The 27,997-nt window shown below is 42.7% G+C and overlaps 1 protein-coding gene across 1 annotated transcript; it reads right to left on the bottom strand.

Moving 5' to 3' along the window:
- Positions 1 to 27,994, bottom strand: BRWD3 (bromodomain and WD repeat domain containing 3). Its single transcript, XM_053473937.1, has 40 exons — positions 27,815 to 27,994; positions 27,640 to 27,698; positions 27,487 to 27,516; positions 27,143 to 27,202; positions 25,304 to 25,454; positions 24,894 to 24,992; positions 22,813 to 22,973; positions 21,745 to 21,966; positions 21,480 to 21,580; positions 20,827 to 20,897; positions 19,866 to 19,966; positions 19,143 to 19,183; positions 15,260 to 15,364; positions 14,752 to 14,905; positions 14,248 to 14,382; positions 13,995 to 14,123; positions 13,121 to 13,346; positions 12,343 to 12,522; positions 11,780 to 11,963; positions 11,557 to 11,650; positions 11,215 to 11,361; positions 10,603 to 10,679; positions 10,199 to 10,364; positions 9,944 to 10,060; positions 9,477 to 9,584; positions 9,170 to 9,294; positions 8,180 to 8,262; positions 7,604 to 7,715; positions 6,896 to 6,957; positions 6,628 to 6,783; positions 6,145 to 6,265; positions 4,916 to 5,041; positions 4,739 to 4,820; positions 4,564 to 4,617; positions 4,314 to 4,454; positions 4,061 to 4,213; positions 3,443 to 3,606; positions 2,829 to 2,926; positions 1,881 to 2,033; positions 1 to 1,059 (listed from the first exon to the last, which is right to left on the bottom strand). Exons 1-40 carry the CDS (start codon positions 27,846 to 27,848, stop codon positions 311 to 313), a joined length of 5,331 nt encoding a protein of 1,776 aa, XP_053329912.1. The 5' UTR covers positions 27,849 to 27,994; the 3' UTR covers positions 1 to 310.
- Between the last annotated feature and the right edge of the window lie 3 nt (positions 27,995 to 27,997).

Genomic DNA, 27,997 nt, shown 5'->3' with positions numbered 1-27,997 from the left:
TTAAAAATAAAATGGTTTCATGCCTCTTGTATTGAACTGGAAGCTGCACCTTTAGAAATTTGTAGTGTCGGATTTCTTTTGTGGCTGTAAAGAAAAAAAGTCTTAAGACTTAATACGTAAGGCTGGCCCTTAATATGCGATTGATTAGTACATGCGCAATTGCATGGAAAAAAAAGCACCACCGCTGAAGGTTAGACAGTCCCACAAATCACCATCCTAGGAAGTCATTCAAATAAAATCCCTGCAGTAGAAGACCCATACGTTTGAAAAAGAAGAGTAGAAAATAAAAGGGATTATCAGCCGAGGGTCGTCAACCATTCCACCCCATGAGATGGCTCACTCTGGCCTTTTCGGTCATTTTACGCACTCTTCCAGATCTCGATGTTCCAAGGTTCAAGGGATCGTCAAATTGCACCAAACCATCGGGGTCGTTGTCTGAATCGTCATTGTACAACACCGTTCTTCTGCCCTGGTTCCTTGTATTTATCCTCGGCTTTTTCCTCAACTGCCCTACATAGTCACTTTCTTCCCCATCGTCCTCGTCATGGTCGTCGTCCTCGTCGTCTGTTTCCTGCGTCCGTTTCACCGCAGGGCTTCTGGGGACGTCCTTTTTGCACCTACCTCTGCCTCTGCCCCGGCCCTTCGCTGTTTGGAGACCCTCGTCGCTGCTACGGTTGCAGCCTTTCGCCTGCCGCTTTCCTCTGCCCCGTCCGCGTCCTCGCCCTTTGATTTTCCCGTTGCCGTATTTATTCAGTTTCTTCTGCGCTACTTTACTGTAATCGTGGTCGCCGTCGACGTAATCTTGATCCGATTTAGTCGACAGCTCCGAGTCAGAACTGCTCTCAGACTCCGACTCGCTCTTTGAGTTTAGGCTGGACTCAGAATCTCTGCTTTCGGAGGATGAAGAGGAGCGACGAGATTTTACAGACGGCGACTCGGCTTCCATCTTCTCTTCGTCTTCTCCTTGGCTTTCGTCTTCAGAAGAACTTTCCAACTTTCTTTTGGTTTTGGGAGTCTCTCTGCCGTCACCGTTTGTGAGAGTCCCGTTGGTGAGTTCTGCTGAAACACAAAAACAAGCATTTCTGTATGAGTGTGTCAGGAAATAATGGTCACTTATTCCACGGCCTTCCATGACCTCACGGTTACCATGTTTAATGGTGCTTTTAAGATAATATTTAAAGAGTGATGTTTTTGGTTTTATGCAGCTTTATGAGCTTGTTAACGGCGAGACGTGTTAACATATGTTTTCAGTACAGACACACCAAAAAAAAGCTTTTATTAACCCCTTAAGGACAATGGGTTGTGCTTAAACCCATTAAGAAACAATGCATTGTGAGCCCGTACATGTACGGCTTCGTAATGAAGGGGTTAACAAGGCGTAACGTGAAAATGACACATTAACTCACATATTCAGGCAGCGTATGAGCAATTTCTTCCACTGGAGCAGGTAACCGCAAATATTTTATAGAAATGTCTCACTCCCCCCCCCTATTCTGCAAAAGCTTCCTTCTTCTATGATCCCATTTAAATGAATGGGAGATCTTTACACATGCGCAGTAGGAGCTAAACAGACCCTTGCATGCAACATTCACTAGAGCGTACCACATAAAAGGTTAAAAAGAGAACACGCAGTGGAGGGTACGCTTCTAAACAGCTTCACAGTAAGTGAGCCAAAAACATTTTACAAACCTTGCCATCCAATTCACTGCAGTCACCGAGGTTTATGGTCCCTAAGACCACCTGAGCCAAAGTACTCTTTTTCTATTGTGTCTTTCTAGCTCAAACACGGCGTCTGACAGACTGGGTTAGACTTTGAAGGTGCTTTGTGTATCATGCAAATGTTAAGCGGTCTCCCCATTAGAGTCTAAAAAAGAGCTTACTATCTTTCACGGAGGAGGATTTGGCCTTCGTGCTACTCGCTTCCTCGGGCTCTGTGTCGCTTTTGTTCTGTTTGGTAGATGTAGAAGAAGATTGTGGTTCATCCATTTGTTCGATGTCTGATACAGCATCGGGCTCCGCAGCCGTGTCAGACACTAAAGGAAGAAGAACAAAATGGGACAAAAAACGTGAGCGCTTGCTTTTATCTCTTAACAAATACATGAAAGACAACTTCCATACTTAAGAAAAAGGATGGCTGCTAGTGTCAAGGCAAACATTAAATAGAGCAAAATCTATCAAACAATGTACTAAAGCTGTAAATCTAATTCAATTAGTTTTAAAAATGGATCATATTAAATTGTAGGAAAGGTCCAATAGATATGAAAAATACATGTCATAAGGCTTTCTCTAAAATCCAGAGTACTCCAAGCAATTGTATCCGGAGTCTGCCTTGGCTGACTGGGCCCAGGCCTAGACCGGCAGGGTCCATATGGGCTGCAGCCCCGTTTGGGTGATCAGACCCCTGGTGCCGCGCTGCACACTGGGTTGGTTTCAGGGGATATCTTTGATCTCCCCAACCGGCCCATTTCCACTAAAGAGTAGAATGAAGGTGTTGTGTGCCTTTAAGACACTTAGCACCAGGATACAACGCCATATCCCGGCACTGTGTTTTAAAGGCACGGCTCACCTTGTAACCCTGGACATGGAGGGGTCGGAAGAATGCATCCCTGGCCTAGGAAAGCATTTTCAGTCAATAATCTGGGATGTAAGTGGTTAATCAACACTATATACTCCTTCTGCCATTCTCATTTTGCAAATGGCTGGTTAGAGTCTGCATTGTGATTGTAGCCATTTAGAGCTCGTCCTGTGTGGGTTTACTGCTCTAAAACGGTTCTTCGGGAGCCGCGTGCCTTTTAAAGCACCGCACGTCTCCTGCCGGGGTAACTTACTGTTCGATGCAGATGATGAGCTGGTCCTTGACAGCGGTAAAGTGGAGCTTTGGTTGTGTTTTGGCTGAAGCTTTGCTTTCCTTGGTTTTGCTATGGGGCTTTAGAAAAAGGCAACAAGCGTCAACAATCTTGGTTTTGCAATATTCATAAATATATATATATATATATATATATGTCAACATTTCCCATACTGTAACCTTTTTTTAAATTTGCAACAATCCGACTGAGACGTCTTATCGGCGAATGGATTATGGCAAAGCGATCGTATCAGTTACAGTTATTAACCTTCCTAAAAGCTGCTTCTTAACCGAATAAATGAGAAGCGTTCAAAATCAAAACAACAAGCGTTTCCACGGAATATCTATAAATTATCTATAAGGTATCTGTAATTCTTCATACTCATCTCAGAGGATCCATCTTCCCCACATTAAATGGTACTTCTGCACAGACCTCACTCGAACCTTGGAGGTTCTAGTTGACCATATCCCATGCATGCTTAATCTCTTGCTGTATTAACCTCTACTACTTCTGCTGGGCGATTGTGCCACCTTCTCAGCTTGTTTTCCTTTTTAAATAGTTAAATGTATCCTATAAAAATGTTTTTCCAGCCTTACCTAGATGCTCTACTGCTTGAGCCAGAACTGCTGCTGCTTCGAATTCTCCTGCGGTATTTTTGCCTCTTCCGCTGCTGTAACTGCATGGCCAACTTGTAATCAGAGATGATCTCTTTGATGTGCGTTTCACACAATGCAGACAGCCTAAGGGTCATACTGTAGATCTGTGAAAGAGAAAGAGCCAAAGGTACGGATAATTAGAATAAATCGCATGTATACTAGCCGAGCTTTCCGAATTGGCTGCCGCTACTCTCATTGATTTCAATAACAGAGCTACAGCGTATGTGAATGAAGCATGCTTAAGCATAATTTCCATGCAGCACAAGAGTAAATGCAAGGAAATTGAGTTATACAGTCTTTTTTAAGCTTCAAATAATTGTAAACAGCAGCCAATCATTGGCAGGGATTGCTTTCTGCGCATGGACATGGTGGGTAATGGGCAAATGCATATGAGGGGGACTCTGCAGAACTCCCATCATGCAGTTGCAAGGGGGACACCATGTAAATGTAAAGAGACCACACAGATATCATATGCATTGCGTCTCTTTAAATGTCCGCACTACAAAGCGGTGCAATATACGCTGTGGGAGAAAATGTATAAAGCAGCTTGATTCATACCCGGGATTTCTTATTCGGCGTGTAGGCTTTGGAGTTACTAAAAATCAGGCGAACATCTCTGCCAAATTCCACAGGATCGCCGTACTTCCCAGCTTCCAGGGTAGCTTTCACGGTACTAAAGTCCATGGGGGTTTCTATAACATCCTGATAATCCTGCAAGCACAATAGTTGTAGCAACATTTGTTATGCATCAGCCACGCAGGCCTAGCTCATAACTATTCGGTTCTGTGATAGAACGATCTGCGGGACTTACTGGGTAAGAGACACGATTGACCGGTTGCCTAAATGGCTCGGAATCTTCCCGTTCATAGATCAGGTCCAGAAGCTCCTTGCATTTATCCTTCCACGAGTCAGGGTTCGAGCGGAGCAGTTGCCTTTTCGTTCTCCTGGTCACCTTAAATAAATAATTTGTTTGATCAGGATTTACGATCTGGGCTTAACTGACAATAGATAGGTCGCTTGGGATACCTTTAAAGAGAAACAAATATATATATTTTACTTACTGCTCGTCCGGAGGATGTTCCTGGTACATCTGATTCCATTTCAACTGCAGCAGTCTGAAAAGAAAAACAAAAATCAAATAAAAATAAGACACCTCGACGCGGGGTAATATTACAGAAAATGGGATGATGAAAAATCTAAACTATAATCCCCAAAATGCAGTTTTTACAATCTCACCTCATCTTCTTCATCTGTATTCCCAAGATCCTCGCTTTTCACTTGGTGGTAGATCTCTAGAATGTCAGTGCAATTATCGTCCCTAAGAAACAGAAGAGTACATGGTTAGTGAGGTCGGTTTCATGAGGGGGGGGAAATAAACGCTCAAAAGGATGAAAAAGATCTGCGGAAACCTACCCAATATATCGCAACAACACGTCGGTCACGATTTTGGCAGCTTTTACGATCGGCGTGTCGGGCTCATTGAAAGTCCTGGCGTTGTGCTCAATGTATCGGACCTCCCACATCAACGCAGAAATCCTCCTGCAGGCCAAATATAAGATATATTAATCGCATAGGGCTTCGGAATATATCGTTACTCAAGTGAGAAACATTCTGTAAAAGTAAAAGTCTAACGACAAGTCTCCGGGACGAGTAGGAATGTGGTACCTGGGGTTCATAGGTAATCATTATCAAAGTCCTTCACACAAAAGGAGGAGGAATAACTGAATACTGTATCCATACATGGCTGCGTTAGAGTTATTGTGAAGTATCAGATGTTTGGGCAGACGTGCAGCTCTTGGCTTACAGGCTGAACTGGTAGTTATGGCCGTTCCCTACTCTACTTTTAGACTTCTTTGAGCATCCAGTACCAGCTGCAAACACGGGTCAGAAGCACAAAGCCTCATCAGTGCTCGTGAAATATACTCGGCTGGAAAGCAAAAAGGAATACTAACAGACAAGCAACTGTCCGCAGACGTGCACCGCAAACACAAAAGGCAGCGGAGGCTACGAGAAAATAGGTCACAGATAATAAGCCCCTAATTACCTGTGGAAAGGAGAACAATATTTTCATGGCGTGTTTAACAAAGCAGACGTTAGACTCTGCCCACAGAAGCATTAACATGAATACCGCATATTCTGTATATAATGCTAAAGTAATTTGTGGTGTCATTAAAAGAGATGGAAAGCTTCAGTAAGTTCAAGTTCTAGTTTCTTTGGGTAAATACAAACTCAATATGTCCCCCAGATATATTTTGATCATAGCGGTGACCTCGGACAGTTTGAGTGTCCTAACGTACACATAATTAATCTTATTGTTAAGCTGCTTTCACCTATCCAAGGATGTAAATGCCCATATGTTTAAATATAAAAAGACTAAATGATTGGGAGAGAAGCACAGGTATTAAGCTACAGTCAGTAGCCACAAATAGTGTCTCCTAATCCTTCACACATGAGCAGTAATTCAAGGATACGTCATGCAAATCTAATAATATAGTTCTTGTATAGATGGTGTTGACTTCATACAAACAGTTTCCAAAGTAACAAAACCAACTGCAAACATTTCTTTTTTGTACATGCAAATGGAAAAAAAAGGAAACCTTAAAATACAAACAGTGCGGTAAATCAGGAGTGAAAATACAAACCTGTAATATCTGCTCTCTAGTCTCTTTCTGACGGTGCTCAGGTCCGTGGGATAGGCCACGACGGTGCAATACAAAGGGTAGGCACTCAGGTCCACCGGGGCACTGAACGGGCTGGCAAACTCTGCAAACAGAAACATAGAACGTGACAGCAGAGAAGAACCTGCCCTGAGTCCCCTGAAGCAATGACTCAAATCTTACTCAGTCCTTGGTCACGTCCCGATGAAGGGCCGAAGTGCTCGTCTACCACACACTCAGCAAAACAAAAGATCTTTAAGATCACATCTAACCTCTTGACGCTAATAAACCCTTGGATTGCTACCTGGTGCAGACAGGACAAGTTAGGAATCGGACCACCTGATTCCGGCCAGATTTAGGTTCTCTGCTTGCTCGCTCGGATACAGTAAGATCTATATATACCGCGGGTTCAGTGTTGTTCACCTGATGTAAAGTATCTGAGAAATCGGCTCAGGATTAAATGTTTACCGAGCGATAGAAGCTGATCGATTCCTCTGATAACTCTCTCGCACACTTCGTCTCTCGACTTGGATCCCCACTCTCCTTCCTCGGGTTTGTAGAGCAGAGATTTCAGTTCATCGGCCGTGACGGGAACTCCGGCGCCGACTTCATCTGGCAGAGCTGCTGCAAACAGAGTCGAGTTACATTTTTCCTCCGCTCTGGGTAACGGTCCATTTGACTCTGCATTGGTCTACGCGACACGATCAGACAAAATAAAGAAATAAAACATGCTTACTGTCTTCTGGAACCTGCTCCATGTCCCACGGGCTCATGTTCTCTCTTTCGTTGTTATCCCAGCTGTGAACGAACACACAGTACACTGAACACAACAAAACGAGACAAAGACATCTTTTCTGCATGCGTTGTCAGCAGGGTACCCTGTAACATGCACTCGGTAGTAGGTTTCGCTAGGACGCGAAGCCAGGGTATTGTCCCAAATAAAGTCGCATTCTGCTATTTTTGAGATCATGCATAGCTTGCCTAAGGATGTTTGTCACCATTTGCTGCATAAATATTGATGTGACTATGTCGCAATCTGTGTCACGTGACACAAACTATCCATGTTACAAAATCCATGTTACAATCTCCGTGAGGCTTTGAAATTGTGAGGTCTGGCTACGCAAACACCAGAGGATTGTGAGCAGGTGACGTCTCACATGAAAATAAATGAAACATTATTTATGAGACTTTTTGCAACAATTATTATGTAGTCTTTACAACCACACGACGATAACCAAAACGATGTCAATTTATGGTAACTTTAGTATGCATTAGGAAGGACCTTAACCAGTATGAGAAGAGCTGCTGGTACACAATCTCCTCACCATGTATTGCCCCAATTGTACAGGGGCAACGGATCCAATTTCTTGCAAGAGAATGTGGTCAGAACTGAATCTTTCTAATGTATTAAGTTGGTTAGGGATCCGAGCGACTCGGCACTTACTGAACGCTGTAGCACTGGAACAGGCTATCCGGATACTCCATCTGGAAGGGCTGCTGACTCTCCACTGTCCCAAACCACCAGGCGTCATCTATAATACTGCGGAAGCGGTCTCCTGTAACAGGGAAATAATGCTGGTATATAACTGGTGTTTTTTTTTTTTGTTTGTTTGCTTAATTAATACGGGAATTTATAATTTGTTAATTATTTTATTAATTTACATGGGATTTTTATTTGGCAAGGGACAGACCATATGAAAGACGTGGGTTGCCCCACATGTTGCTGATCGTGAGATACATGCACAGAATAGAACGAGTAAGCAGATGTGAGACTGCACATCCAACATGTGTCCTGATGTGGTCACAGTCCGCGGCAGTGATGTCATATGGTTAGAGAATGTAATATGTAAAGTAATGATTCATACTGAAAACTGTCACTGCATCGTAGAGTTTCTGAAAAGACGCTTATTGTGAGAATCCAGAATTGTATCAAGAGCTGCTTTGTGTAGTTGATGCCGTAAAAAGAATCAATTTTCCCCAAAAAAGATTAAAAACAAAAAAAATGGTATGGGCCCCTTACCAATCTGCCAATTCCTCTCCTTCGCGTCTTTGTAGAATTGGTGAAGTACAAGGAAGTCAATAACGTCAGGCATGTCATGATACCTAAGATGTAAAAAAAAAAAAAAAAAAAAAAAAAAAAAAAAAAAAGGTTAATCAAACAGAAATAGCACATTTTAGCAAGACTTACAATAAAAACACAAGGAGATTTTTACATGTCCCACTGGCCAGCTTCACTTAGGTACCTGTACGGAGCCACTCAAAGCCACTATTTAGCCAAAATGACTCAGCTGTGGTATTTGTACAATGCTGCTTATTACAGGTTCATTAAGGTTTAATTTGCAAAGTTAAAGGTATAGCTGCCAAAAAACACTTGCAGAGATTCTATATCAAATACCCTGCAGAGCCAGTCAGTGGGCTAAAGCGCCAACGGCATGGATGGGTCCCAGTTGGGCTCAATCATTAAGATAGAAGCTATGGATAGAAGCATCTGGAGTGCCCAAACGTATGCGCAGAACACTCGGCAGGTCAGGATGACTGTAATCAGAAGCCCCTTCATATAAACAACGGTGTTTTTACCTAGGGAGCTGCCCTCGACCCGAACCTCAGCATTGCTCCCAGCTTCCCCCGTCGGTGGCTGGCATTCTCACTGTGAAGCGGTGGGATACACGTCATATCCCAGCGCTCCATTCCTTAAACACGTGCAGCATCTTGTAATGCATCTATGGAGCCTGTGGGCCCCTTGTAACTGTTGAGACGTTGTGTACAATGGGGGGGGCCTGAAAGCCCAAGAGTGTGATCTGTCCTCTGGCTTTGCATCAGTGAAACTATTTCCTCCCCGGACCTACTGCCCTAGGACTAGCCTGTCTAGGATGTCACGGGATACGCCAACAAGAAAGTGACATGTCGGATGTGAACCAAGCACTTAAAACGCAAAATCTGCAGCATTTCTGCTTATCTGGAGCAGCCAACCTGCGATTCATCCTTTCAGCTCCATACCGCTCGTACTTACTTGACAGAGAAGAACTCTCTGCTCATTTTGCCTGAGGTGGGATCCAGAATGGCAAACTTTAAGCAGCAGAGTGTTGGGGGTCCAACCTCATACTTAATTCCCACAACCTTTAAAAACTCCTGTTCCTGGAGATTCAAAATAGACAAAAGCAAACATTGAGTTTTCACATTAAAATTAATAAAACCCCCAAAAAACCCAGATAATTCGAGTATTTTATAGCCGCATGGCTTAGGCGCTATACAATCTGCTCTATAAACGAAATAGAATGCAATAAGACTAAAGGCATTACAGGAAAATAAAAACTCACCCTTAGATCTATTTTGTTCCATGGTTGTTTTTGCAGGTTAACACTGTAAATTTTAGATTTTCTCACAGCCCGTACGTAAGCCTCGTGTCCTTGCCTGAAATAAATAACCTAACACAGAACAAACAAGTTAATACTCTGCAGTATCTAAAACATACGTGCGCGTTACAATCATTTTATTAGTGGCATTTAGACAAGAACTCCCTCCCCTCGCTATTTATTATAAAAGGCCAACACTGACAGGTTCCTCTAGCAAGAAGGGCTGAGCTTACCCTGTATAATGTATAATTCAACAGTGAATTCCCTGCTCATAATATCCCTTATCTCACAAAATTATGCTTTGATCCTACCCCAAAAAGGACCAAAGCTGTTGGCTAAATTATATTGTGTAAGGCTGGTTCAGCCCTTCTCGTAGGAGAACCTCATTGGGGTTGTCAATCGATTTGGTTACGACAAAGATTACAAGTTACCTCGTCGCCCATCTGCGGCACAAAGGGGGAGCGGCGTGGCACGGTATCGAGGATCCACTGTGGGGGGATCCACTCTTCGCTTGGTTCTCCTTCCATTGAGAGGAGTTCGCTCTGTTTCTTTAAAAAGAATGAGAGAGTCAACCCATGACAGCTCAGCCATGCCAATGAATATTAACGGGGAATAAATCCTATTTGAACGCAAGGAACATGAATTAGTCTAACTATTTTATTTAATGTCCAAGTAAGGCTACCAACCTTTCTCCTGGTCTGTTTGTGTTTCCGAGGCTTTTCTTCCTCTCTAGCGTTTTCATCCTCGGAGCTACTAGACATTCTCCTGGTTGTCTGTCTTGTTTGTCGTTTGGGGGGCTGGAGATTGATCCCCGCATCGGCCGTCCAGTCCGAGTATTCACTTGAAGTCTCACTAAATAGACAAATTGCCAATTATTATAATTTACATGGGACCACTTTTTTTTTTTTTTTTAAATTCCTTGGACAAAAGGTTGTGTCCAGAAAAGGTGGAATTACCTAATTCAGTAGGATGATTCAATAATGCCTGGGACAGGGACATCCCAAAAAAAAAAATCTACTCCCTGAGCAAAGCGGCCCTTATTATCTGCAGTTAATAGCAGTGGTTCTATCCGCTAAACTCCCACCAATACCTGGATGAGCTCTCCGTTTGCCATCGAGTCGCAGTTTCGGCAGCGGAAGCCTCGCTGGAACTCCGGGATTCCTCATCCTGTGGAAAGGAATTAGGTTGAAAAAGAGCAGAATTAAAGAGGAGCCATCTCAGCCGCGATCGCACCACAATCTACGACGGCGCTGAAAACAGCCAACACTCGGCTGTACATTAGAGCTACGGAATCTGCTCCGCACATAACATTTAATACCGAGGTCTTCTGTAGCGGGGCTGTCGTGACATTTACTGTCCCTTTATGATGAACTGCCTGATCCTGATGTGTCCCTGTATGCTTGATACCGTCAGCGCGGTGTCACAGTACAATACAAACGGATGACTGTTTCTGCAATTGACCGCACACACACTATGCCTCTACATATTTAGCTATGCTTTTGATGATTGCGATCTGCACAGAGTTACAAGATGTCTTGTATTTAATAGCTAGATTTTGTTTTGGAATAAACACAATCAACCCTTTCCCTTTTACCGCCCCTGGCAAGATGGCAGCTTCCATAAGCAGAACAATCAAAAAAAGGTAGTAGTACTCAGCAGAAATGGGTGAAATGCCAAAAATACCACAGTCTCCGTAGCTTACCTCTTGGGAGCTTGGAGAATCATCCGGATTTGACTCAAGGACATTAGTCTGCCTGTCCTGCTCGATCGTGGAACGCGTCTGATAGGCATGCGGACGTTTCCTCTGTATTTTCCTTAAGGATCTCCCACCGGATACTTGGTGTTCATTCTAAAAAAGAAAAGGACACGTACTTTCGTGCTTCTGGTATCATTGCTAAATAACATTTAGTCCTGGTATACTCAAAATATTAATAAAAAATAGGATTTGCACGGGAACATTGAATTTATTCACATTACTTGGCCAAATATGTATTAAACCATGGAGGTTAAAAGGGCAAAAACACTAGATCCATACAGTACATACTCTCTGTGTATTGTGAGGGGGCTTCCTCTTTTTTTCTGTATTGTACAAGAAAACCTCCATTTCACCCTTTGCAGCTCGACAATCCTCCTGGACCCTGAAACACATTTTAAATAATTCAGGTTTTTTTTTGTTTTTTTTTTTTAAAGCATTGTGCATGGGGAAAACCAAGGGTATAAGTCAGGTCAGCACAAATATTTCCAGATACAAGAAAATTATGTTTCACCTGCTAACGCCAGGATTTAGCTCGTTCACCACCACCCTCCTGCTCCATGCCATGAGATCCCGTTCAGTCGCAATTTGGCTTCTTGGAGCATTAAGGTGCATTTGTCGGACGCCTTCAATTTGGCCGCTACGTCGCAGGCCCACGTTAGGCGGGGATGTTAAGTCCAAACTTTGACTTCTGGCAACTATATAAAAAAACAAAAACAAGAAACAAATGCATTTTATATAGGGAACCAAAGTCTAACTCGTACGCTTATATGTGTCTCTCTAGTAAACAGTGCCGTCTTGTGGTGGGACTTGCATGTAGAGGGATAGAGGACGACATCGGAACGTCCCTGCTGCTTGCTTTGATGGAAGGAGAACGGGGTATAATATGTTGCAAAGTATTTGTTGATGCCAGTTATTCAAAAGTTTAATTTCTCACAGATACTTTAGTGGATAGGTTCCAACAGAAATTGAATGTATATGTAAAGCACCATTATGTTCCACAATAAGCAGTCAACCTTACCAGTGCTGAAAACAAACCTGTTCATGCTATACACTGAAAGAGGGAAGAACACTTACAGCCGCTTCTGTAGTCCAGTCTGTTATGCTGCGGATTATCGGTAGGGCTCGGATCCGTAACCCCATCATCTGGCTGCCTCTGGTCCTGTTCTCTCTGCAGCTCCCTGATCAGTCCATCCAGGATACTTCCTTGGTTCTCCGTCTGCTGACCGATCACTTGCTCCACCACTTCGCCATTACCTTATCAGAGTTTAAAAAACTAAATTATTCCCTGTAGGAAGTTCTGCCAACGCTCTTACTTTTAAGCAATTTTCTGTCCTCAGCGTCTGCCTCAAAACCTTCCGTTCACTTCTTATGTACGAAACAAACTTATAATTAAAGACACATTCCTCAAAAATGATTAAAAGATAAAATACATTAGCACGGACGGAATGGAATAATCAGACTTCAGGGCTCAAGCGAAAGCAAAATTAAACTAGGACTAGTAGGTTTTGGGAAGAAATATGTTCTTTACTTTATAATTCATAGATCAGCAGAGGATGATCTTTTCCACTAGGACCTGCCACTAACACAACTCCCAAATTCATCGATGGCATTCTCTCTGCCTGTTTTTCTTGTGTCTTTCTATATCCCATCCCCTCTAGATTGTAAGCTTGCTAGCAGTGGAATAATTTATCGGCGTTGTTATTATTATAACAATACATGTGAAATCACGTTGCCGGAAGCCTTGAGCGGAAATATATGGTTATCTCATCATAAAGCAACCAAGACTAATGCTAGTTAAACTTTTGATGGAAATAAAAAAAGCCCATCTTGCCCAATTAACAGAAAATGTTACCATTGGAAACATATCCTAGTTGCGGTATGAGCTGCTCATCCTTGCAGTTTTCACGGCCAGGCACCAGCCGCTGGAACTTGGTAGGGTGGGGGTTTCCATCTACATCTACAAGGAACGGCGGTGGCATGAGATGCGGGGCCTGCTGCGTTTGTTCATCCAGCACGTAGTTGTTAGCGTCTCGGATGAGAGGTCGGAAGTCCGTATGGAAGAACATTTGTTCTGGGATCTGCCAATTCATTTACACATATAAAAAGGTTAGGCAATATCTATTGTCTGCTACAGGTTCCATCTCTGACTAGTCATAGAAAGCATGAAAATGACGCCTATAACTACAGAGAGGACCGAGTGGACGGGCCATGTTCTAAATACACAATATCAGGGTCCCATTTAACATGGATCAAGGACAGAATTTAATGATGTGTCAGACGTTACGAGGTTTAGTAGTTGGCTCTGAATTGTGGCTTTTCAACTGTTCTACTATATCTCACAGCCCCGCAGTAGAAGTGGTAACGTTTAATACGGCAAGGGACAGGCATCAGGCTATCCTGAATTTAAGACACGACCAAGCACGAGATAAGATTTAAGCTTTTAACAGCAAGGATAACGAGTAAATTTGATGTAAAATTCCATTTCTATAACAGGACAGCCAGCGACTTGTAAAGAATCCTGCAAAGCTGAAACAAGCCCAGGGGTGTTGTAAAAGGTGCGTGTTATAATGTAACTCAATGACATCCAGTATATTAAGGGGTTAATATTAATTAACTCAACTATGGCAAATGACATAAGCAGTTAGAACAGTGTCGGAGAAGAAATGGAGCGGTGTTGACCAGTTTCACTACAGAAGGCGTGATTTTGTTCATGCCAAATAACCAACCTTTTCATAAGCTTTGCTGCATCCAAATCCAAACAGCAAGAGATGGCCGTGGGAATCGGTGCAGGCAAAGTGCTGCCCGTCGAGGGAGAACTTGCAATCAAAAACGGCCCCGTGTCCTTGGCCCTCGATCTGTCGAAAATACAGAGATTACAAAAAGCCGAGAAATATCGCTGCTTGTCCAAAAAGAGCATTTAAAATCTACAAAGAAAATATATGTTGAAGACAGCATCATCGCTGGGATATTGGCACTTACCATGTTAAAGTAGTTACGAATTTTCAATCCTTTTTCTAGGTCCCAAACAAAAATGTTCCCGTCGTGACCGGCAGATAAAAGAATCCTGGGATCAAATGGATGGGCTTCAAGCACAAATACTTCATCGTCGTGACCCTGAAGCATGGGGTAGAGAGTGAGAGATTAACAATTTAAGTAGTAATTGATTAGTAATTAACTAGTAATTGATTATGTGAAAATATTCCTACGATTTCTTAGCGCCATATTCCCCCCCCCCCCCAATTTTGTTTTATGGTCGCATAACACAAAATTTGGAATAGCGGGATAATTCAAACAAGACATTATACCAGTATATACACACACACATCACAGCTATGAGGTAGCTAAAACAGACTGACAATTAAGGGTGCTGTTCCACTTAGTGGTTTATGGCTCTAGCATAATAAGCAAATAACCTCCCCACCCTCCAGGCACTTATAGCCTTAAGGTATAAAATAAAAATGACATGGCAGTATGTGTACTCACGGATAACACGTGTAGAAGTTGGCCACTAAGAGAGTTCCATACTTTTAAATGGAAATTGTTGACTGCGGTAATGACCGTGGTATCTGACCGGTCCCAGGCCACCATCGTGACTTTTAGCTTGGGAGCCTTGTCCTCTGAATTTGCAACGCTGCTTCTGTTATAGAAAGAAATGCAATAAAATCAACATCTAAGCCATGCTGCCCGGCAACTCTATTGTTATACTGATGTGCCACGGCACCAAGAACGATGTAAATTAGATATAAATCTCTAATGCATGACCTCCCTCTGGGCCAGACACCACCCCGAAGACAAACCTGAAGACAATTTGACTTAATAGGGGTTTAGCAAACCAACACTAATCATCCATATGCATTGCTTCCGTATCCTAATTAGTATTTGCGGTCAGTAATCAGGCTCCCCAAGCCTGTTGCAAATTATATTGACTTTCTTCCCTTTACCCATCCCGTACCCCAAGATCTCTCAGAATATTCATATTTGTGTGTATTACCCCGCCATCCTGGTCGCCATGTCCAGCACAGTCATTTTCCATTCTTGCTGCTGATATTGCCAAATCCTTGCCGTTCCGTCCCTACTGCCGCTGACGAAGCACAAGCTAAAAACAGAGAATACAAAAAAAAAATGGGTTAGAACAACGAGCTGCAATGTGATAGGTTTTTTTATTAGCTGTAATGCAATAAGTTTGAGTTGATATAGATTTTAAAAAGATTTATTAAAAATAGCCAAAATAGATGTTCAGGTTAAAGGGAAACTCCCACCATTTGTATTACCAGAATGCAATATTTTGGGTGACTTCCCCGGCTCTGACACCACACTGAGCGGATTTCTTTCTGGCAATGCTAATAAAGTCTGTTCTTACATAGACCTTCATTAGTTAGAGTGCCCGACTGTGTGATTAAGACCGAGCCACTCTATTTTTTACCTGGCTTCAAGTAACATACAAAATGTCTTAATATGCAACTGCCTGAAAACATATGAAAAAAACTAGAATTTGAAGAAAAACAAAACGAAAAGGGAATATTTTTTGAAAACCTACTTTTAATTGGATACTAGTAATAAAACACGGTGGGAGCTCCCTTTAAAACAGCAATCAATACACTGAGAAGGTCTCACGCTCTCCTCCCGTGAATAGATGTATAGTATAACATATGATAATGTGAAGCCACGAAAGAGACCCTATGACTTTCGATAAGCCTTTGTGTATGAATAGTCATGTGACCCCAATGTTTCGCTCGAAGGATCTTTTACCCCTGCAGTGTTTTTGCTCAACTTATTTTATTTTTTCCTTTAACACTAGACAGATGGGAGTCTTTACAATTCTCCTTATCAGCCAAAAAAACAGGATCCAGAAAGCCAATGGTTCATCTCTCTCCAACAATTAATACGACCCAGCAATTCCCTGCAGATACTGGCCGCTTTCCCCGACACGGCCTATAATCCTCAGATGTGAAAGAAGCACTGCTCTCCAAAATAAAGCAGAAAATACACATTAAATCATAAAAATAAATCATTAAAGTACTGTAGAAAAATACACATTTCGAGCGATCACACAGGACTCTAAACGTACTTTAAAACACAGAAAGAATGTGATAAAAATGAAAAGTAAATGGCTTTAATTGCCATGTGTTGACCGAGAGGCTCTCGAATACCATATGTTTAATCAATGAAGCATCTGGCACGGGGTAGCCGAGGGGTTAGCTGATGCGTGACACCCCTGGGTGAGGGGCATTAAAACCGATTGACATGAATTCTTTGCACGGACGTGCGCCCCTTCTAAATTTACAAACCCCTGTAGGGAGAGAGAATAGCCATCCGTGAATCAGTCAAACATCTCCTACTGCTTCATTCAAGACTTTAACCATTTAAAGTCCTGCGAGTCCTTTCAATGAACCAGCCATGCTGATAGGTCTGCTTTTCTGACAAACGTACCAAACATAATGTTGCTTTGGAGAGAAAGAAACAAAAAAATATATATCTTTAAAAGATTTAATGCCAGTGCACAAAATGTGGATGCCAATTAAAGGCGTGTTTATGACCGCTATGGAAAAATCTTAAAGGACCTCCTGAAAATGCTTCACAATCTCGTTTTTGTTCCTTGAACCCACCTTTTACCAAACACTTCATGTTGTTATCTTCCTATATGATCATTTCACAACTTTTTAAATTGTTTAAAGCCAGCAGAGAAGAAGAAACGGTTTTGGGGGGGAATAATTTAAGTCGGTACGTTAGCTTTACCATGCATAGGAACCACTTTAAGGACAGTGTATTAACCTCTACCACTTCTGCAGGAGGCTGCTCCACCCCGTCCACCATCCTCTCAGTAAAGTTACACGTTCTTAGACTACAATTTATTGTCCTCGCATTTCTATACAGAGGGGGAAGTATATATCAATCAGCTCCCATCATTAAACAAACCATACATACAAACGTGATCACAAGAAACGATACCCCATCTCCCAGCGGTCCCGGGCACTGTCATGGTAGCCCATGTTGGCTGGCAGCCGATAAGCAGATCTTCCCTGACCAGTCCACCGAGCTGTAAACACGGTTGAGGTCAGTGTTTTTGTTTCCAATCGCAACTGGGCGCCGTGATATGATGTCATATTCCTGCGGTTCTTTCTAGCGAGAGCCATTATCTACAAACGGAGAAAGCTTGGCACAGCGGTGAACCTTCCCAGGAGTGACCGCCACAACGCCATTCCCCCAAGAGCTCATGGAGGACTCATCGACAAAAGACTAACCCAGACTAACATGTAAAGGACTGCAGGCCTCGGTCAAGGTCAGCAATCAACGATTGCAGAATAAGACTGTCCAAAAATGGCATCCATGGTAGAGTTGTAAAGTTAAAACCACTGCTGATCAAAAAAGAACACAAAGTTTCCTCCCAAAAAATTTTTTATGACCCCCCCAAGACAGTTGGGATAATATTCTGTGGACTGATGAGTCAAAAGTGGAACTTTTTGGAAGATATGGGTCCCGTTACCATAAGAACATCATACCAACGGTCAAACATGGTGGTGATGGTCGCATTGTGATGTCTGGGGCTGCTTCAGGACCTGAATTCCGCTCTCTACCAGAAAATGCTGAAGGAGAAGGTCCGGTTCTCAAAAAAAAGTCCTTAAAAGGCACTTTACGTTCGAAAAGCCTCCAATGTAGCTGAAATAAAACTATTTGGCCAAGAAGAAGGGCCAAAATTCCTCCAGAGCGATGTGGACGGCTCGTTGCCTATTATCGCAAATGTTTCATTGCAGTTGTTGCCGCCAAGTGTGGCCCAAGTTATTAGGTTTAGGAGGGCAATTACTTTTTCACATAGGTGATATAGGTTTTGGTTAACTCCTTCAATAAACGAAAGGATAGGAAGAGGGCAGATATGTTTTCACAGCACTGTATGTGCCCACAGATAGGAAAGCAAAAAACCCGGGATTGCTCACGTCATGGGCTATCGGGGAGATCACACGCAAAAGCAGTAAACAAGATGTCCTACAAACCCAATTACTGCATCATCGATGACATCATAAAAATAAAAAAATCATCGGGTCAACGTTAGCAACCCAGGCATTCCCTGGGTCTAGTTGAGTCAAACAAGCCAACATACAATATGGCAGCGCGGGTTCCGTCCAAACTCAGAGGCCCTGAGATTACAGAGATACATAAAAGGGTCGATTTACTAAGTAATGTTTTACATTTATTTATAGAGGTCCAGCAGGTTCTGCAGCACTTTTACAAAATGAGGAGAGTGAAAACTAACAATATAAAATTTGACAATAACGTCAACACAAGTTAAGACGTCCTGGAGGAGAAGAGGGCTCTGTTCTTTGGAGCTTACAATCTATTAGAAAATACTGCGACCATGAAGTGAACTTTGGTTCTACTCACTAGGAATCCTTGCTACCTGCCACGTTCAACAGATCCCCCGTCCCTGAAGCTCATTGTGACGGTGCCCGGAGGGCTCATCTATTAAAGTTTATGTGTAAACAACTACAGAAAAGGATAGCGGCATAGCAAGCCCACGAGAGCAAAGAAAACAAAAACGAATAGATTTCGTTCACATTGCTGAAGTTACAGCAATTGTTTTTAAGAAATACAGAAATGTACTGCGCTATTTAATTACTCCTACCTAGAGAACTGATCACTGGGCAAAATCACTGGTGGCTTCACTAATAACCCCCATAAAACATGGCGATAATATCAGCGCCCTTATGGAGGGGGGCGAGTTATTAATAAATGATGTTTGCACACAACTGCAGCGATAATTAAATCAGAGTTATTGAGCTGCGGTTAAATATACCCCGGAGGCAGATTGCAGCAGGAGATCCCAGCAAAGGGAATTCCTGTTTTTTTACGAAGCTGTGAAAAGCGCCAGTGGAACTTACCGGTCTCCATTGTTGCAGAACTGGACAGCGACAACTTTATCCTGGAAAGAGAGAGTTAAAGTTAACGGGGCGACTCAATAGCCAGCGTGATTATAGCATTACGCTCCACGGGGAATATCCACGCTGAAAGCATTCATGACACACAAATGTGGTTCAGAAACGCCAACGTTTAATGGAAAACAGCAGGAGAATGGGTGCTGCCATTAAGAATAATAATTTGGCTTCGTTTATAAATTCCTTTCATCTGGTTATTTGCCCGCTCTGGTTTTAAGCGAGGCTTTTTGCCGTAGTCTAACTGGTATAGTACCCAATATTAAAACGCATGTGAATCGTGAATGGTTTTAATGCGAGTAAACAAATGTTTGTTTATTCACTAAAGGGAGAGTTGTGATGTCAACACATTGACCTCGTTTTCCATTATAAAGGTCCAACCCCAGTGAGCTTCTGCTGCAGAAAGAGCTGGCCCTGTATAATGTATAGTTAAATCACTGAAAGTTCCTTACTCTCCTCAGCCATTAAATGATGCTTTCCACAAGGCAAGTTCAGTCCGTCTCACCAGTGTTGGTCCTTCATAATGAATGAGCTGAAACCACAGCTATAATGCAGATTCCTCTGCAAAGTCTTTCTTTAGCGATACAATGCAATATTCTGGCCACTCAGCTAAACCAGGTGTCTTAGAAGGGTAAATGTTTGTATTACCGAACAGGTATTCATATTCCTTACCACATGCGCCTCGAGCTCCGCTAGCTTCTCAGGCGAACCGGATCCCAGGTAATATATCCTGATCACGTGGTCCGTGCTGCCCGTAGCTATGAACATACCACCTAAAACAACAAAAACAAATGGTTAATGACTACGCATGAGCTGAAAGCAGCAGCATAGACGCAGTAATTCACCAAGGTCACGGGGACAGTACACAATGCATACATTTACAGCAAAGGAACCGGTAGTTTGCGTTTCTAAGACTTCAAAGGAAAAATCATACCTGCTTTCGTCTTTTTTTTTTTTTTTTAAGTTTACTTTGCTTACGTCATTCCGTCAGTTAAAGAACTCACTTACAAAACACTTATTACCCAGCAGCCGCTTCGTGAGGTGCTGCCCTCCAGTGCTTCCTATGCAATTCATCGCACTGGCTGGGTTAGGTTTGTGCCCTGTTGTTGCCCTTTCATGCCGCTGGCACTATATCTATATCTGGCACTATATCCATAATCACCTGCTCTGTATACAGTAATGTTGGTCGGTGACAAAAAAAAACCTGGTTTTATCTCATTTTGTTGTAATAAACTTCCTTTATCAGGAAGACCTGGAGGCCGCCATCGCTGTCAGTCACGTGATATTTTAGGTGACTTTCTCTGCACACCACACTGAGCTGATTCTTTATGGCAATGCTGATGATGTCCGTTCCTCCATAGACTTTCATTAGTCAGAGTGCCCAGGTAGGTGATTAAGACTAAGCCATTCTACGTTTATCACAAGGCATTATGATAATTAGTCTAGTAGATTGCAGAGTCATTACACATACAAATGCCTAACATGCAGCTGTCTCAAAACAAACCTTGAGATGTAGCTCGTACATACTGGTGTAACTCATACATATAAAGCGTACAGTAAAGGAGGACCCTGTGTGCTGCGTTATATGGGAATACATTATTTTCTAAAGATTCTGTACGTTAAGAACATCTACCTGAACTAAAGGAAGAACAGGAAATCTGAACTCCAGGCCTGGATCTCTCCGCAAACTTTACTGGACGTTCACTGCAGAAAGAGAAAAAGGTTAATATTACCAAGTCTGAATATTAAAAAAAGAGTTCGGTTAACTTAAATGTTTGGCGTTAGACATTTATCTTACAAGGAACTCAATACGGAACTTTGACGAAGAGAATGGGGGGAGAAGTTACATTTTTCACCCAATGTAGGTCCAGAGGAGGCTTTAAATTGCACGAGAGCCTTGTTGGGTTAAAATGCAATGCAGTCCTACTGATTCAGCACCTTGGTAAGCAATAGTCGCAGGCTAAGCAAAACATGTCCATATAATGTGACGGAATCCCCAATATTTAGGTATTTTAACCCCTTCATGACAAAGCCTGTACATGTATGGGCTCACAATGCATTGGTTTTAATGGGTTTAAGGACAACCCATTGTCCTTAAAAGGTTAAATGGGATTCTTGCTTTGTTTTGTGTGCTTATTGGTCATTATTATTCTAGCAGGAACCCAGTAATCTGAATGTACATGCCTTTTAGGCTTTTTTTGATTTTGCGCTCCCCTTTCGATATATATTTTTTACATTTTCCTCACTAATAACTTATCGATTAAAGGGAAAACAAGGAAAACCTACTTGAACGTCATGCTGTCCACATGCCATTGCCAAAAGCAGATTGTCCCATCAGCACCGGTAGATGTGAGGTATCTAGTTTTTTCTTTTGATGCTGGACAGAACTGGGGGGAAAAATCAAGTGAATGCATAAGATGTTAAAATTCTCTAAGAAATGAGATGCTGCTTAGAATTCAGATTGAAAGATGAAGTCCTATTTGTGCATTTGAGAAGACAAAGTACAGACCACACCAGTAAATACTGTTTAGTGTTTTCCGGTTCATATTACCTGTATGGAAGTGATTGAGGCTGTATGACCCTGTAGCACTGCTACCGGTGCACACGTGCGAAGACACCAAACGCGCACCACCTTGTCACAACTACCAGCAGCAATCAGGGTGTTCTCATAATTCACAGCCATGTCAGAAATTTCCGCCGAGTGCCCTCGAAGCGTTGAGAGGAGACGTCCATCGTCTGTGGCCCATATTTTCACCAGACAGTCATCTGATCCCTTAAGATGAAAAGTTAACCAAGTTACGTTCAGCAACACCCCCATCCAACCCGACAGGCATAGGGTTATTAAGGTACTGGAGGACCCTCTTATGTTGCTCTCCCAGCCTGCTGATCACAAGGGAGTTTATTCACTAAAGCGAAAGTTGCTTCAACTCTCTCACTTCACTGTTCATTATGAATGGCCCACATTGACAGGTCCAGCAAGAAGGGCTGAGCTGGATCTGTGTAATGCATTCAACATGTGTGAAGACTTTATACATTAAACATGGCCAGTTAAGCTCCTTGTGCTTCAGACGCTCACTGGTTTTAGAGTTGGCCTCCGCTTTGGGGCTGTAACAGCCTTCATGATTTTGGAAATGTGTGCCCATTTAGCCAAAAAAGCACTTATCAGGCTGTTGGATAAGAAGGCACGGCTCATAATGCGAGTTCCAATTCATCCCAAAGATGTTTAAGTGGGGTTAAGGTCAGGGATCTCTGCGGCCGCTCACGCTGTTCTACATTAAACTTGTTAAACCATGTCTTTTAAGAGCTTGCTTTTGTGCACAGGGACACGGCCATACCGGCATTCTCCAAAAGGACTTGGGCAGATCTAGCAGACTTGTGGCAAAGGTGCCATGTACATGTCAAGTAACTTCTTCAGTACAACCTATTCTACCATCAATGTTGGTCTACGGAGTTGGCTGACTATGTGCTTTATACACCTGTACGGCTGAAACACCTGAACTCAGTAATTAGGACGGGTCAGACTGCATGTTTGCATGTCAATCTGCCACGTCATTACGAGATTAGAGACCACTGTAAACAGACCCGGCTTATGCTACATGGAACCGTAGGGAAAACTCACTGTAAAAATACGCCTTCCGCTGCGGTCAAACGCCACGCAGTAGACGGAAGACAAATGACCCAGGATCCTCTTGTGCATTTTTATTTGCTGGTACATTGAGGATGAGAATACGTGGTTGAATCGAGCACATCCAGTTAGAGCTCTCGCTGAGATGATATTGACTGCAAGAAAAGAAGAGAGAAAAAAGTGACAGATAGTAAATAAGTTATTTTGATGCAGTCTGGTGACTGTTTCAAAATGATTACTATAGCGAGTCAAGTTATTCTAACTGAAGCCTCATACCAAGGAACAATTCAAAGGAGCAAACACTATCGGTTCAAGAAATCACAATGAGGGCTGAGTAAACACTTAAAGAAAAAGACACATTTGTATCTGAGTATTGTTACATATGTAGCCGTCTCCCTGACATTTTACATTTTACACAAAACATTAACCAAGCTTTCTAGTAGACTTGTGCATTCAAAATTGTATGAATTTTAATGAGATCCTCAAATTTTGTTAATTTGTACCGATGTCCAACAACAAGGAGGGATCCCCAATGAAAAAAATGAAAACAAAGCAGAGGGCTCCAAATTTTCATTTGAATTTCTTTGCTTTTCACTCTCTTTCAACATCTGGATACCTTCTCCGCCGGCCGTTTCGTCTGCTTCTCTCTGGAATCAGTTCCGTTAACGTCCACAAAGGGGTGAAGCCTCGGTGCACCCCCCCACAATTAAGGGAACGGGAGAAAGGCTCTCCCCGCGGGGTACCAGGTGGTTCTGCCCTTTTGCCGAAGTACTCCAAGAGTCCAGAATATCACAGATGGATTCGAAGAGAAAGAGAAGCCTTTCTGTACCTCCATTTCTCTGTGAATCTATCTGGATTATTCTGGCTCCTTGGAGTAATCCCGCAAAAGAGCGAAGCCACAGCATGCCCCATGAGGACAGCCTTTTCCATCAATCGGATGAGAGGGTGCGCATGGAGGCTCTGCAGAAGCCCCTCCGGAAGCACGGTTAACGGAGCGAACACTAGGTAGAAGCAGACGAAGAAAGAAGACAGAAGAAAAGAAGCTGAACTATGGACATGGAAGTGGTTGGTGGAGAAGGTAAGGAGACCTTGAAAAGAGAGAGCGCATGAGACCGAATGGAAAAAGCCATCTGAATTTCATCCCAACCTAAAGGGCAAAAAACTAAATTCATTGCCCTTAAATGAATGGACCAAAAACAAAATGAAAAATGAAGCAAATTTTATGTAATTAATGCATTCATTCTTAGAAGGTGTTGGGCTTTCAACGGCACCAACAGCACACTTTACACGACACAGAGATCCCCAACCTTTCATATAACAAGAGATACTAAAGAATAAAACCAAAGCCGAATTTAGGGATTAAGTATGTGTTTTAAATATGTTTAGGATCTTTAATGTTTTTTCTTTGAGGGTTAAGTTGCGCTAGAATTTACAGTATCTCACAAAAGTGAGTACACCCCTCACGTTTTTGTAAATATTTTATTATATCTTTTCATGTGATAACACTGAAGAACCGACACTCTGCTACAATGTAAACCAGTGAGTGTACAGCCTGTATAACAGAGTAAATTTGCTGTCCCCTCAAAAAACTCAACACGCAGCCATTAATGTCTAAAACCTTGGCAACAAACGTGAGTACACCCCTAAGTGGAAATGTCCAAATTTGGCCCAATTAGCCATTTTCCCTCCCCGGTGTCTTGTGAACCGCCTCAGGTGTGAACGGGGAGCAGGTGTGCCAGTCTATCTGCGGTAGCCAGAGAGCCACATGCTGGATGCTCATTTAGTTTAATGTGACAATTTTAATGAACATTCCTATAAAAATGCTACATTTTATCATTGAGGGAAATACTACATTTTTGTATTACACCACATTTATTTTTTGTTAATGCGCATTTTATAGATAAAATACATTCAGATCGGGCCATTATTCATTTGCTTAAAATAGCGGTGAAACTTCTGAAATCTGATTCACTTGTAATTGTCATTTTTACATAAAATACCCCATTACACCTGTATTTGTTCCCCAGGTACGTGGAGATAACATGTTAGCCATCAATGATATAAATACAACATACCAACATTGATGGGCCTTCCATAATTGACTGGAAGTTCTGGGGGTCTCCCTCGGTGCAGGGCTGCCAAAGCGGACCCTCTCCATGGCGTATGTCTGCAATCTTGGGGAGAAATGTTAAGCTTTAGTTACAAAAAAAGGAGATCTTTCTATTAAGAGGGTGAAAAAAACATCTAAATAATGACAAAACACTTCAGGAACAAATCAAAGGAAATGCCAGGTAAAAATAGATTAAGGAGCCACATGCCTATCCCATGCATGTTTAAATCCCCTCGCTGTATTAGTCTTTACCAGTTCTGCTGAGAGGCCATTCAACTTATAAACCACTTCCACAAATTATTTTCTGATTCTCCAACACTGGTCCTCTTAAAGATCACAACAGGACCCAGAGCATCGCCAACGACCGACTTGTACCTTTAGCTCTTCTTAACAGGGATTGTTTCCCTACTCCAAGAAGACTCTGTAGACCAGGCACGCTCTGCGGGATCTCCCGGTCTAGGAGGGGTCCAATACGCTCGAAAACTCTCAGCAAATAGTCGGTAGTGATATGACTGTTAGACGCCACCTGAAAAACCACATACACTTAAAATGAACGGGGCGCAGCCAATGAATGAATAATAAAAACTACAAAGGCTGGCTGTTCACATAATTATTTCTCGTCCTAGCGTGTGATTCAGACCGGGTGTTTGAGAATAAATCCTATTCAGAAGAAAACCCTTTATTAATCATGTAATATTGTTTTAAAAGGGCAATCGGTACCAATGGCAAGTCGCATTAACAGTTCTATAAGTTAGGTTTGTACAGCGACCCCAGAGAGATGAGATGAAGAGGAATAGGAGGTAAAACACTTACTTTATTAATTAGAACAAAGGAAAAAAACTAACACACAACTTAAAATAAAAACAATCACAATACTCAAGCTGGAAAAGGTGGGCACTAAGGACCCTCTTGTTAACTCAAACAATGATCATAGAGATAGAGAGAACTTATAGAGAGAACGACAGAGAAGGCAAAATAATTATGATCCGTGGTCCTGTTTTGTATTTGATCGTATTAGTCTCGTCTTAGATTCAGGAGCCTATCCCATCCATATTTAAACTCCCCCACTGCATGCGTCTTTACCACTTCTGCTGGGAGGCGGTTTCTCTTATCTACCACCCTCTCAGTAAAGTAAAACCTGCCTTACATTTCCTCTGATCCTCTAGTTTTAGATGGCCTCTCGTTCTAACATTTCTACTCCTTTGAAATAAATTTCCCTCCTGTGCTTTGTTAAATTCCTTTATGTATTTAAATATGTCTCTTCTTTGTTGTAAAATAATAAACTTTGATTTACAAAAAATAAATATGTCTCTTCTTTCCTCCATGATAGATAGATAGATATACGGTATATTTTTTTTTTTTGTCGCCACACCCGATTTAGTTTTTATACATTTGCCCAAACAATTAATCTGCTTGAATATATAATGAAAAAAAATTATATATTTTACAAAAATCCAAGCAGATGGGTATTAGTTCGAATTACGCTAAATTGTGAAAAGGAGACTTCTAATATCCCCACGTCTTATGTCGTCTAATAAAAGGTATCGTCAATTATCAATTGAATTATGTATAAAATATGCCCCTGAGGAAATAAATTATATTTGAGGTGGATTTTCCTAGACCAGGCCCAAGTGCCACACTGTATTTCTAGACTAGGCAGGGTGTATTAAACGAGTTCAGTTATGTTGCAAGTTATTGTTATTTGTAACTCCAATTTGTTTTTTTATCTACACTATGAGAGCTTTTAGTAACTTTAACAAAATAATACATTGTTTGCTTTGTGTGTTGTTTTTGTTTGGTGTAAAAAAAAAATAGCAGGAAACATTAGTTCCTGTATTATGAATCTGAAGCCAATCACAGCGCAGCTTCTATCCTCAAACCACTCACTGACAGATCTAAGCCGCCTGTCAATTGGCCGCAAATGGCGATGACGTAAACCCCCGGTACGTGCCCTCAGATAACCCCCATTTTTCACAATAGACGAGTTTAATAAAAACACGGATTCGCCTCAATAAACGACACCGAAACCCCGTTTAATCCCCAGTAACCCGGTACTCTGGCCGACACATGCCGCCAGCCCGGGGTAATTCACGCGACAAGGGGAGGGGCCAATGTGCCGGCCGGTGTGTGTCCCCCACCGGTGTCCGTACTCAGTATCACTTTGTAGAAAGCACAGTTCAGAAGGGAAAAAAGAAAGTTTTCGTGGGAACTCACCAGGTCCTGATAAGTTCGCGAGTGGCGCTTTCCTTCCCAGTCCAGGCGGTGCGGGATTAGCTGCGGGCGGACAAGCAGGGTGGGGGCATTAAAAAATATATATAAAAATACAAGAGGGTCGCAGCAAGGGTACAAAGAGGGGTCCCAAACAGACAGGGGAGGGCTGCCCAGGACAGGAAGGGGCACAGGGTGAGTACGGCAGCGGGTATATACCGAGTACAGGGAGGGGCTCAAGGATCGGGATCCCCTCTCATCACTTTCTCCATACGTGCAGGCGATTTGGGGTATAAAATGGGGTGACAGGGGGTGAATCTATGCCCCCCACGTACCACAGGGGTAATTACCTGGTTCTCCTCCAGCTCTTCCGCCAGCAGCTGCAGGGAGACAGAGAGAGTGTTAGCGAGGAGTACTCGGAGCTATCACCCCAAAATGAGGCAAATCGGGGGTACCCCTACTATTGGGGTGACCGGCTGGGTCATGGGGGGTACATGGCTCACCTGGGCTGTTCTCCGGCACGGTCCGGACTGCAGATACCGGGCAATCAGGAAGTAAAGCTCTATGGGGGAGAGAAAAAAGAGGGGCACGGGGGTCAGTAAAAAAGCGGGGGGCAGCACAGAGGGGTATTTAAGGTACCCCGAGGCGGATGCGAGCGGTATCGCTCCTGGGTCTCACCGGCTTCCATGTCGCTGCTGGAGGCACGGGACATGCCTGCTTTCTCCAGCGTTCGAGGCTATGCGTTAGTAGAAGGGGTAATCCCGATAGCGGTCACGGTGCCGAAGCCTCCATCGAGGCAGTTCCTTCCTCGGATTCACCGCATCGCTCGCTCCCCCATTACAAGGAGCTGATGCCCCCTCC

Source organism: Spea bombifrons, chromosome 8 (genome assembly GCF_027358695.1).
Source record: "Spea bombifrons isolate aSpeBom1 chromosome 8, aSpeBom1.2.pri, whole genome shotgun sequence".
Lineage (NCBI taxonomy): Eukaryota > Metazoa > Chordata > Amphibia > Anura > Pelobatidae > Spea > Spea bombifrons.
Note: the sequence above shows the minus strand (reverse complement) of the source record. Positions and strands in the feature narration are given on the sequence as shown.